The 12,921-nt window shown below is 48.2% G+C and overlaps 2 protein-coding genes across 2 annotated transcripts in view; one reads left to right on the top strand and one right to left on the bottom strand.

Moving 5' to 3' along the window:
• RBBP5 (RB binding protein 5, histone lysine methyltransferase complex subunit) overlaps positions 1 to 12,921 on the bottom strand; it is a 74,968-nt gene that overhangs the window by 8,336 nt on the left and 53,711 nt on the right. The window lies entirely within an intron of this gene.
• The window catches only part of CNTN2 (contactin 2), a 47,457-nt gene that overhangs the window by 17,049 nt on the left and 17,487 nt on the right, over positions 1 to 12,921 (top strand). Inside the window, exons 2-6 of the mRNA XM_090026567.1 lie at positions 1,000 to 1,123; positions 7,015 to 7,159; positions 8,135 to 8,310; positions 9,074 to 9,169; positions 9,499 to 9,708. Of these exons, the coding sequence (XP_089882693.1) occupies positions 1,069 to 1,123; positions 7,015 to 7,159; positions 8,135 to 8,310; positions 9,074 to 9,169; positions 9,499 to 9,708 (682 nt within the window). The 5' untranslated portion in view covers positions 1,000 to 1,068. The remainder of the gene's footprint in view (positions 1 to 999; positions 1,124 to 7,014; positions 7,160 to 8,134; positions 8,311 to 9,073; positions 9,170 to 9,498; positions 9,709 to 12,921) is intronic.

Genomic DNA, 12,921 nt, shown 5'->3' with positions numbered 1-12,921 from the left:
AGAAGATATAGTTGTTGTATTTAAAAAGTCACTTCTGTTAACAGAGGAAAAAAATAGCTTGGCTTGCATGTGTGCGTTAAGGGAAAAATAGTGAGAGCTGGTCAGGTGGAGGATCCAGTTCAAAATGCTGCAAAAGCAGCATGACTCTTGGACAGTCAGGTGTGTGCAGGGGGAGGCACCGCAGGGGTCAAGGGAACGTTGCAGCAGGAAGCGCATAAGCAGATTTTTGATGCCCTAGAGAAGATAGGAAATAAGGAGCCTGCTTAGCTTAGGAGACTAGAATACACTGCTTTGCCTACTTAGCTCACTGTATGGGGGCTGCCTTGGCAAGAGTGTTAATGACTTGGGGGTTTCAGTGCAGAGAAACAAAAAGATCAAGCAGGTTGCAATCGAGAGAGGATGCAGTTGGGAAACACAAGAAAAAGGCAAGGCAAACCATATCCTGGAGAGGACAGAGACTGAAACAGAGAGGATCCGAACGGGAATAGTTTGGATCAGCAGCAGCTGGAGGTGGAGCCGTTCAAAGGCTTTCTGTCCATATTACTTTTCAACAGAACAAATTTTCACAAAAAAAATAAATTCTTTTTGGCTTGCAGCTTCTTGATAAACACCTGAAAAAATTATAAATTTGTGTAGGGGGTTGTTTGTTTTTTTTAATTGGTTCAGGGGGGTTGAAAATAAATTCCCAACCGTGCTTAAATACAACCAAGTCAGACAAGAAAAAGGGCACCTTCTGAACTTGGAGCGAGCCTCATCACATCTGGATGCTCACCTTGCTGGGGTCCTCTGACCCCAGCAGTCTTTCCTGCCCAAGTGCAGTAGGGATGGACCTGATGACCTCTACAGTCCCTTCCAGCCCCTAACATCTATGAATCAGGCAGCACTTGACAGACAGCCCCTGGCCGGGAACAACTGACTTAAGGGAGTGGGGATTTCATAGCTAGAAGCTGGGTTCTGGAACAGATACGGTGAGTAAATTGCCTCTCCTTTCTCTTGCAGGTTTGTTGTCCCTGCTCCACAATAAAGACTCAGTTTGCTGGGCCATAAACTCTGATCCAGAGGCCCACGATGGGAGCAGCAAGGGAACTTGTTTTCATGTCATTAGCCATCATCTTCCTTCCGGGTAAGAGCAGCTTCCCGGCCCAGAGACTGGGCGTGCATGCTGTGCAGTGGCACCTATTAGCTAGCAGATACTCAGCAGCTGAGGCATGAATCGGGTTGTTTGGACCCTCCTCAAAAATGCCAAACGTGGAACGATCGAGGTCAAAAGATTTGCAGATTGTGTGGCATGTATCCCGCGTGTGCTATACGCGGCGCATGCGTGGGATCAAGTGTCAGCCCAAGGGCACAACTTTGTGTCATATCATGTCACCGTCATAGACCTTTGTAACAATGAGGGTGACTTAGCACTAGAACAAGCCCAAGGCCTTGTCTTTAGGCACCAGGCCTGCAAAACAGTTCTGTCCCCCTTTAGTAAGTCCTGATCCTGTGCACGGAGGTGAGTTTTCCCCCCGCAACATCAGCAGGTCCCACAGCTGAGGCCACCATCCCTCACTGCTTTTCCAGAGATGCAGCTCGCCATGTGCCAGTCACTACAGATGGGGGCTCAAGGCATTTCAGCCCGCACTTTGAAGGGCCACTGTCAGCAGGGAGACCTTTCGTTTCAGACAGCTGAGAATTAGATCATGTCTTGGAGCTAATTCCCCATCCCGGGGAGAGGCTGCTCCACTGTCCCTTATAAATATCTAATTACCTTTCAATGTTTTCTGGGTCTCCGAGGAGTAAGAGAGGGATGGCTGGCCTAGATCGGGAGGCAATTAGCCTGCTTGGAAAGCACTGTGACCCACATATGGTGGAGACAGCAAGGCAGAGTTGGGCTTCTCCATTAACCAGATGAGTCCATGCGAGATGCTCTCCACTTGAGCCAAGACCATAAAGAATGAGTCATTACAAAACCCCGTGGGGGTATTCCCTTTGACCTTTAACTTCTGATGCAACTGATCTCATAAGCCAAGACCAAGATGGGGAAAGTCATTGCTGCAGCTGAACAAAGAGCTGGGGAGAAATTATGTGAGATATAACTGCATCCCAAAGAAATACAAGTAGAGCGGGGGCCTTTGTACCTGCATGTCCTATTCCCAGCTCAGCCTCTGGTAGCCTGTGGGATGCTGGGCCAAACCTGTCACTCCTCTACAAGCTTGTAAAGTGGCCTCAGAGATGCTGCAAAGATCAAAGCCTTCACAGGGCAATAATATCAAAAAAATCAAGAGTCTCTAAACCTCTCTCTGCAACGTCACTGGAAAGAGCACTAAGAAAACGCTTGAAGCCTGTGACTAAGAAAAGCTCTGTCCATTTTATTCCCATGAGAAAGCCTGAAATCTTTAAAAATAGCCCCTTTGATTTTTGTGTTCGCATATTCAGATTCACTATCAAACCAATTAGCTTCCCAGCTCTCTCATGTGCCAGCCTGAAGGCTGGGGCCAGTGCTCCAAAGCAATGAATATGCTGTCTGTGCTATATAATGAGACCGCTGCTGACGCAACTTTGAAGTGGAGAGCACAACTGCAATGCTGAGGCTGCCTTCATGGCTTCCTCAGCTGGTGTACAGGACTTCACGTAAGGCCAAAGAATCCAAGTTCCCAGACAACTGGGCTTTCCAGATCTGGCATTCAGCATATTCAGAGCAAATAAAAGGAAAAGAAATAGCAGGCTGGCAGAAATCAGCCAGTTCTGCTGTACCAGATGAAGCTATGCTGTTACCTCACTGTCTTGCTGCAGTGGAAAAGGAGATGTGGTTTCAGTTTGGTCTATTCCAGTAATACCTGATGTAGCTTTTTTATATCAGTCGCAATCGCCATGCCATTGGTGTAATATTCCAGGGTGTAACATTTCTCTCTCTCTGTGCTAAAACAGAAACCCTGTCCCAGGGCAGTGTCTGAAATGGCCAAGCGTCTTCTGCAGCCGTTTTTTTCCAGCCGTCAGGATTACCTGGATGTTCCAGGTTTCCCCTTTTCCCACTAATTTTGGTGTCCGAGTTATTCTTGCAAGCACATTTCATTCCAGTCAGATGCCGTGTTCGAGATACAGGCGTGGTATGCCTTACGCCGCTAGCTGCACTGCCTCAGACGCGAAGTCAAGAGGTCAGGTAGAGCAGCAGCTGTTCCATTTTTCATGGGGTGTTCCCAGTCCTCGCTGGATCACGCTATTCTCTGCAAACGAGACTCGCAGGACATTAAGGTGCATTTCTATTTATCCTCGGGCTGTTGAAAACTTGCACCTGGACGTTCTCACCTGCTCACGCGGCCTCCCACTCTTGTGTCAAGACGACAGTGTCCCAAGAGACAACACTGAAAAAGATGATTGATCTGGGAGGTGACTTGCCCTATGGCACGCAACAGCATCAGACAGATGGAGAGGTTTCCGTTCTTTCACTCTAACCCGCCGGGAACTTTGCATTTTTTATTTTTAACCTTGATCTGATGCTTCTTTTCCTGAATGTGTGAAATCCAGGCATTTTACTCCGACACCTTGAAATCATAGATACTAGCTCGGGAGCAATGCAAAAATTCAGACAAGTAGGGAAATCAGTGCCAGCCAGCTGCCATCCAGAGCCTCTGCAGAGAAAGGAGAGGGACAGCAGACTACAGCAACAGTGGTGCAGGCTTTGGGTGGAATTAGAAAGAAAGATCAGTGAAGCCTGGCCTCCAGAGCTTAGGCAATAGCATCCCGCCCATGCATTTGAGCTTTAATAACATGGCTTTAAACTCCAATGACTTAAATGCAGGTCCTGCTGCATAGCTGTTAAGCCCTGGTACATTTGCTTTTAACTATAGGAACATAATTAATATGCAGCAATCTTATTAACTCTACATTACACCCTGATTATTCTTTCTGCTGCCTATCGGTGTTAAGTCGGCACAGAGTGATCTCCAGCTGAGCCAGCTCAGCACAGCTGCTCCTGACTCAAGGAGAGGAAGAGACCCCCTGCTTTCATTACTTTCTCTTCCAGAAGGCAGCTCTTCCAACAGGGAAGTGAAGGGCATCTCCATGGGGCTGGGGAGGGATGAGCGATGATGACTCTCCACGGTGCTGCTCTCGAACGTCACTAACGACGGGGCAGGGCTTGGGTGACTTGTGTAAGCAACTGTTCACCAATATAGTGGTGGGGGGCACAGTCTGTGCCCCATGGACACCCCTGCACCACAAAGGACCCTGTCTGACTCCAGCTCGCTGGCAGAAGCATCTTCAGGCACCCTGTTGGGGCTGATCAGAGCACTCAACTAATTGGCAGACGTGTGCACACCAGAGTGCAGACAGTGCTAAGCCACCAGCTGCTTGGGGTGGACGTGGCCAATTAACAAAGTCCCTCTCCTCTCTTGCTGTCACCCCACATGTGACAGCAGCCTGAACATGAAACAAGGGCCCCATGAGCTACAGGTAAAGGGCGGCCTCGTCCCAGAAATCCGCGCCACGCCGGGCCTGTCCCAGCTGGAAGTCACTCTTGAATAAAACATCAGGCTTCCTGGAGTCACTTAATTTACCCAGTGACCATGCTGTGTCCTGCCGGGAAGGAGACGGATTGGCGGCTGGCAAGGTAGCTTTCAGATAGTTATTCGTGCAATTAGAAAGTCCTCGAAGAGCTTTCCCCTGGACTGGCCCAGCTCCCCAAGCTTAACCTTTTAGGGGCAAGAGGAATCATACTGTGGAGCATGCTGCCTTGAGGTAGCTCCATTTCAGCTGAGGGGTGGGCTCAGTACAGGGTGATAAAGGCAGGAAAGCAAAACTCTCCTGGCTCTTTTCTCGCTAGCTGCTTCTGCTGTGCTGTATTTCTAAGGTGTCAGGTATCCAGGATACATTTTCAAGGTGAATTTTATTCCATTCCCCTTTATGTTTATAAAGCAAGTCTGCAAAAGTGGTCCCGGTAGTGCTACCATGTGATAAAAAAGAATTGCTCACCCTCACTTACAACGTAACACATGCATTTTTCAGCCAGGGAAGGTAAATGATAGCGTGTCCATTTTGCATGAGAGGAAACTGAGTCCCAGATATGTGAAGTGATTTACCCCGCATCCAGTAGTCTGCACTGGCTCTCTGAATATAGAAGACCTCCCTGAAGGAAAGAAACCTTCTCTTGGCCACCAAGGAACAAACAGGTGACAAAAAGCAAAGGGGAAGCTAGGGGAAGTCTCATCAGATAGCATCCCTTCAGATGAAGGGTATCTGGGAAAGAGAGCAAAGTACTGTCCCAGGAACTATTCCACAGGGAGGCAAACATCACAGCCTCACCAGCAAACTCTGTCTATGCCTCCAAATCTCCCAAGCATTACAGGCCAGATCTGTAAAGGTATTTAGGTGCCTCAAATTGAAGAGAGGTGCCTAGGGGGATTTGCAAAAGGACCTAAGCACCTGACTCCCATTGGATTTCAGTGGGATGTAGGCACCTTCTGAAAAATCACACTAGGTACCTCCCTGCATCTTTTGGGTGAAAATATCTGCCAAACTCTGGACCTACATTTCAAGACCTTTCTGGGGCCAACAGTGACCTTTGCTCTAAGAGAACCCCTTCTAGATTTCCTGTTCCTACTCACTTACTGTGGCAAAAGGAAAAAATTAGCATCTGATCTAGCTCAAGGATCATCACTCATGATCACAAGAACAAATCCATCAGCAGTCCTCAGTCTGTACTTACGAAGATAACAACAGAGAACAAGGACAAAGACCTCTTCCTTGAAAGACCGCAGCTTGAGCGAAGAGCCAGTATACGCCTAACTTTTATTTTCCTTCAATACGGAGTTTGATTCTGGTCTCACTGGGGGTTTTGCACCAAGATACTTGCACTGAGATCAGAATCAGACCCGGAGCATCTGAAGGCTGCCAAGTAAGTTCACACACTCATCTTCCGCTAGTAAGAGAAAAAAATAGAGCTAGTAATTACGGTGCAACGAGCACAGTGTCCGTTTGCACATCTGATGGGAATGGCGGGTTTCAAGTTCTGGAAAGAAATGCTGAAAATGAGGGAGCTGAGGAATAAGGTGATTTTCCCAATGCCCTCAGCGAGCTGGCAGCAGGGCTACGAACAGACCCTCCTGATCGAACCCATGCAAGTGATGCACTTACTACCTTGCCTCCTTGCAGGGCGAGTTGCGGAGGAATTAATTAGCTAACTGGTACAATGAAGTGAAGCGTCACAAAATGCTGGTGCAAGCAGTGGCCAGGAAGAGAATTCAGGGCTTTCAACTCTTAGTCCTGTGGCCAGTCCACTACACCACGCTGCCCCACCAGGAACCTGTCGTTATCGCTTCCTTTGTATGCTGGTCCTGGAGTATTAACCGTCGGATTTTCCTAAATTAGACTGCTGGCTGTGAACAGAGCTGCCAGAGGGAGTGAAGGGACAGTGCCCACCTATGCCAAAACATGACTCTCTTATCCTCCTGTGTGAGTTTTGCGTGCCATATGCCAACAAGAGGTTGAGATCTGCAGGTTGCAACGCCCTTTATTTTGAGGGCTACGAGGCATAGTTGTGAAGGCACAAGTTTCAGTCTCACTCTGGGCTCACTCGGAGGCTGCTCTCAGTTGACCCAGCTGTAAATGGGTGCTGGGTCATTTGGGCTGAGGAATCAAGGGTGGTCAGACGGGATGTTTCACTTGTGTGCTGCTAGCTGTAGTACCCGGTGTGCCTTAACCATGCTGGCCAGATGGGCTGCTGGGCTCAGACTGACCTTTGGCAGATTTTATTTTGGATGTTTCCTCGGCTTTCAGGAGGGACGGTGTGCAATCAGACGTTCAGTTTTTTTAGGAAACGCTCAACACCTGGGCTACAGAGTCTAGGATGCAATGTTTTAGTCAGGAGGGTTGACCCTGGTTCAGAGTCGCTTGGTTCTGCTCAGGGCCCCTCCAGGGCTATGCTGGTTTTCCTGCCTTAAAACCCAAACTCTGTGACAACATCTGGGTCCACGAGCCCCTCCTCGAGGATCTGGAAGGTCTCCTCAGCACGTATCTCACATTTTTTTGCAGTATGGTGCCAGCCACACAGTAGCATGAGGAACTATGGGCCGATCTTTGAAGAGCAACCCGTCAACACGCTCTTTCCTGAAGGCTCAATGGAAGAGAAGATAACTTTGGCCTGTCGAGCAAGAGCCAGTCCTCCTGCCACATACAGGTGATGTTTCCTGCGCTCTCCAGTCTGCCCTGCATCTCTAGGATACCTAGGTACAGCAGTGGTGGGCACTGCTAAGCTCCCTAGGAAGACAAGGTAACCGCAGGGATGGGCATTGATAAGCTCCCTAGGGAGACAGATCCTAGAATGACTTATCCAGCTGTAATGGGCTGGACTTCAAGCAGAAGAAGAGTGGCTTGAAGCTGCCTCCTTGTTTTTCCATCGAGTGTTTAGAAGGGCTTAAGGTACTGATTACAGGCTGCAGACTTCATGGTACTCAGCTGCTAGTTTGAATCCAGCCTGATCTCATCAAGTGTCACCATCTGATAGCTGCCGGTTGCCTCTACGTAAAAGGAACTGGGAGCAGTTCTTTGAAAGGATGGTTGTTGGCCTTAAAGAAGTCCCCTCCCAGGCACTCTCAGCAGAGGGAAATACAGAGCTAAGCTCTCTTAAGCAGGAAGGGAGACTGAGCGACAAACTGGGTCCTACCACCCTTCCAGGACAGGATTGGTAGGTGACAGTGCGGAAGCTTGTCCCCTGCTTTCCATTTTTTAGGATTTTCTTTAAGAAATCTACTCATCGCCTTCCCCCAGCACTGAGGTCATACAGCAGCATTTTTGAAAGAACAAAATACCCAAGGAACCAGCTGCCTCGTGTACTTTATACTTGGGGAGGCAGGAACAAATATCAGACTCTCTGGGCCCCTCTCATCCCCTTGGGCTTCTGTTCTTTTTTCCCCACGCATACAGCAGAGGCAGCTGAAAGATAATCTGCCTGCCCCTCTTGGCATCACCCTAGCATACCACATATTGACTTCATCCAGCACTAGATACAACCGACCATTCAACCAGCCTCTTACAATGCACACCATTGTGTGCTGCCCTTCTGCCAGGGGCTAGTCAGCACCCCTTATCACTCGTGACGTGAACATGCAGCTGTGACCGCTGTTTCTCTGCCTTACACCTCTGTTCTCGGCAGGTGGAAGATGAACGGCACAGAGATAAAGATGGAACCAGACTCCCGGTACCGGCTGTTTGGGGGCGACCTAGTGATAAGCAACCCAGTCAAAGCCAAGGATGCTGGGTCTTACCAGTGTGTGGCATCGAACCCAAGGGGCACAGTTGTCAGCAGAGAAGCCTACGTCCGCTTTGGCTGTAAGTCGCGCGTTCATCTCCATAGCATACAGGGAACACAACAGCTGCTGTGCTGGGGTAGATTTAACCTCCTCTGTTGAAACAGGAAGGTCAGGGAGAAGTTTCCGCAGCCCCTGCTTGTTAATGGGTTGGACGTCAAAGATTACCAGGCCACTATATTTCTACCACCTTGCCATTTCAAAATTCATCGATGCTGTGTCACAAGGGCAAAGAATATAAGAGAGCTACTGAAGCCCCCTGAAAGGCAGGCAGGAGTGATACAGGATGACTACAAACCCCTTTCTTGAGCTGTCACTGCTGGAAATCACATGGTGCCCAATGTCATAAAATATTAGGTGGGAGATGGCACCACTTGGACATGGTATGGGGAGCATGGTGAGAACTGAATGCGCTACCAGACAAGAAATGTTAGGAGTGGGCTTTGGAGCACTGTCTGCAAGGCCACTGGAAACCCAGTGTACTGCTACAGAGGTGAATGTCCGGAGCAGGGCTTGCAAGGAACAGCATCATTCCTCCGCTCCTCCTGCTAACCAAACTTTAGGGAAACAGAAGTTACGTTCGTGCGAGGGGAACTAAAGACCGTGGGGGGTGAGTCTCCTCATTGCCCCTACCTAAGTGCAATTTGCTCCATTTGATTTTCTTGGCTGTGACACGAAAAATGTTTACCACGGGACCACGACGCCTCTCTCCCTTGGGATGCCCAGTTAAAATGCAACCCCTATCCTGGCTGCTCCAGCCATTCACCCACCTGTTTCATTCTTAGTTTTGCAGGAGTTCTCTACAGAGGAACGAGACCCGGTGAAGATCACCGAAGGCTGGGGAGCGATGTTTTCCTGCATCCCCCCTCCGCACTACCCAGGTAAGGTGCCAGTAGTGAGGATGCCCCAGAGCAGAGGGGATGTCAAGGGTCCTAATGGTTTGAGGGACTGACAGGGATGCATAAAGGGGTCTGTAAAAGAAATCAGCTCCTGACTTGTGGGTTTGGCCTCCTCATGCAGAAGTCTAAGAGAGCGATTTTATCAAGAGCTGCTCTTGCATTCAAGTCCTGTTAATCAATAGATGCAGCTTACAAATTAATATCAACTGTGGAGCAAGCGCATGGTTAGGCTGGTCTGGAAAGCAACCTGCTGCAGTAGTAGAGGTGAGCTGGAATTCCTCCTGCTTCATCCCCATCTCTTTCCTCTGCAGGTCTGTCATATCGATGGCTCCTGAACGAATTTCCCAATTTCATCCCGGGGGACGGAAGGCGCTTTGTCTCCCAGACAACGGGCAACCTTTACATTGCCAAGACGGAGGCATCAGACCTGGGCAACTACTCCTGCTTTGCTACTAGCCACATTGACTTCATCACAAAGAGCGTCTTCAGCAAGTTTGCCCGACTCAACCTCGTTGCAGAGGGTCAGTGCTCTGGGGACGTGAACGGGAAGCTTGGGGCCAGCCAAACGTTGCTTTTCATGTAGAGAGAGGAGGCGGGTGTCCACGCTAAATATGAAAGGGGAGGGATGGACGGGTCACGGTACTGGAGATGTGAAGTACAGCCTCTTATTCCTTGATGCTTGATTCAGATCTTGCCCAGATCAGTGGTAAGTGATAGTTACCATAATCAGTGACCGGCCAGAAATTAATGCGGTGAGTGTCAGTAAGGTTTGTAGGGTCTGCATCACGTTTGGCCTCAGCTGGCAGACTCAGAGAAACACCAAGGACTGAATGGTCATAGCAGTGGTATCCCATGAAACTTGAAGGGAAAAGTGCAAGAGGGAGGAGTTTGAAAGAGGCACCAGGAATCCAGTCTGCGCACACGTGGCTTGAACGTTAGGTAGAGTTGTGGAAAGGATTTTCTTAAGAACAGAGCAGTTTAGTTTTTACACAAATGGAAACATCTCACGCTATTACCCGGCATGTGTGCACGACCCGTGGTGGCAGCAGTCAGGTTAGCGAGAACCCAACGAGGAACTGAGCAGGACTAACAAGGAGACACTTTGGCACCTAAAAAAAGAGCAAGCAAGCAGCATGGAAGGACCCAAACCCACGGGGAAAGCCGGATTTTTAAACAAGAACCCGCACACACACAGACGTAGGAACTGATTCTGCATAATGTGTTGACCATGAGGGACAAAGGGTGAAAAAAAATGACAGATGAGCTGTTTGAAAGCTTTGCAGCTTATGAGAGAGCACAAAATGAATAAAAGTGGGTACGGTCCTGTTTTCAGGAAACAGGCCTGAAACACTGATAGGTAAGTTTGACGAGTACTGTAACCCTAGAAAGAATGAGACTGTAGAAAAAGACTCGTTTTCTCCCCAAAACCAAAGAACAAAGGATATATACTTATATTACAGAGCTGGGAACAGTGCAATTCAGATATAACTTTGGAGATACAAAACACTTGCTATTTAAGGACAGAATTGTTTGAGAGAGCCATGACTGCAGGGACAGTTGGTTGACACAAACAGATCTAACCTTAGTGGACTCGATGATCCTCCGGGGTCCCTTCCAGCCCAAATGCCTAGGAAATCTATGAAATCACAATTACAAGGGTAGACGAGTTGCCCAAAAGGAGCACACCAATGCTAGACACTGGCCCAGAAGGAGTGTATAGCTCCCACTGAAGGAACCTGGGAAGCCGGGCAGTGAAACAGAAACAAAGAACGTAGTCCAGTGTAGGTAAGAGTGGAAAGCAACACAAAAGACAGAAAGAAAAGTAGGCATCATATGGAAAGCAGAGCTGCTGTTGCAGAAGGAGGTCTCATTGTTACAGCTACTGCAGGAAACCCAGCAGGACAGCCACGGATTGAGGACCTCATCCCGACCTTCAGTCTTCCAGTGAAGAAGAGGCTAGCGGCAACGTGGCTTGAGCAGATGTAAGAAGTACATGCACCACAGAAGGAAGCTGTCATCTATTCAACTGCCATACAAATGCAACCGTGCTGTTGGATCACCAACCACTTCAATTACAGCTTAACTGCAGAATCAGCTGCAATGTAATCTCAGAACTGCCGATCAGCAACTGGAGAAATGTGATCAAGTGCTGGTCACATGCAAGAAAACTATTTGGAAACCAGTGTGCAAATTCAGGCTGGCAATCAGAAACCCATGAACAAGAGCAGTTTACAGCAAGCGCCGCACAGAATCACCAGAAAATCAAAAATGAATCAAACCAACAGTGGAAATGCGGGCACATAAAGGAACGGGACAAGCATGGAAAATCAGAAAGGCTGAAGCACAAAATGAGTTTCAATTAGCGAGGGACATAGAAGGAAACAAGAAAACATTCCTTGCTACATTAGAATAAGAGGAAAACAAGGGGAAGCATGGGTGCATCGTTATTAGTGGACGATGCAGAGATGGCTAAAACGTTGCATCCCTTCTGCGCTTCAGCCTGCACAAAAGTGTTAGGCTGTGACCATGTACGTAACTACCCTGACTTCAATGAGACCACAGAAGTATAGGCCAGAGTGTGGGAACAACAGATTAAGGAACAGTTAACAACAGATTAAGGAACAGTTAAGATAACATAGATGTGTTGAAGTCAGAAGGGTTTGGTAAGATTCACCCAAGAGTTTTAAAGGAACTATCCAAAATAATCTTGGAACTAACTATTAGCAGCTATCTCGGAGAGCCTGAACAGGACAGGAGAGATCCCAAGGGGTGAGATGCACAAATACATAACTTACCTTTTAAGAAGGAAAAAGGAAGACCCAGGGAATTACAGATCCACCAACTTCACTAGGATCCCCAAAAAGATGCTGGACAAATTATTGAACAGTCAGTTTGCAAATACTGAGAAGATAATACGACGAGTAAAAAAACCCAGCTAACACGACATTTTGTCATGACCATATCATGTCAAACCTGTCTACTTTCCTCTTCTGATAAATTACTGACCAAGTGGATAAAGAGGAAGAAGTACATGTGAAATACTTTTGAGTTCAATAACACTTTTGATACTATCTCACGCATAATTCTCATAACCGGGCTAAGGAAGTTGGGTCTAGATGTGATCACCATATTCAGTGACTCTAGGAGTGCTCACTGTTGGGCATCACGGCGGGGCACGCCCTGGTTTTGACTTCAGTTCCCCATCAGTGTGAGAGAGGAGGAGGAACAGGCAACTGCGGAAGTGAACGCTGCCAAATTGAGTTACAGCCACTTTCACTCTACATCAGAGCGTCTGCTCAGAGGTTCAATGTATTTTAATTAATCCCGTTTCAGGTCTCACCTTTAGTTAATTCAGATTAATTTTCCTTTGTGTCCTCGGGTAGCTGAGTCATGGGTAAAGAACCAGCTTAATTTTACTTGCATGGAGGTCTCTCACCTTATTATCCAGCCTGAGGCACACAAAACAATGACAACTGAGATCCATTTTGATTTACTCTCTGCAGTCCCCGTGTTTGGTGCGCCGTGTCGACTCCACCCCTAACAAACCTAAGACTCTTGCAGAGGCCGAATGGGTTTGGGCTGCGAGCAGACTTCTCACAGGTCACGCAGGACTGCTGCCTGCTCCTGTGCTAAAAGGAGTACAAGGTTTACTTTGTTCTCAATCCCGTGCTTCCAGCTGCTACCCTAATAGCAGGGAGGAGGAGACGGAGCCAAGACTCTGCACCTGTCCGTAG

Source organism: Crocodylus siamensis, chromosome 13 (assembly GCF_052110815.1).
Source record: "Crocodylus siamensis isolate JL-2025a chromosome 13, ASM5211081v1, whole genome shotgun sequence".
In the NCBI taxonomy this organism is placed as follows: Eukaryota; Metazoa; Chordata; order Crocodylia; family Crocodylidae; genus Crocodylus; species Crocodylus siamensis.
This window is presented reverse-complemented; position numbering and strand designations above follow the sequence as displayed.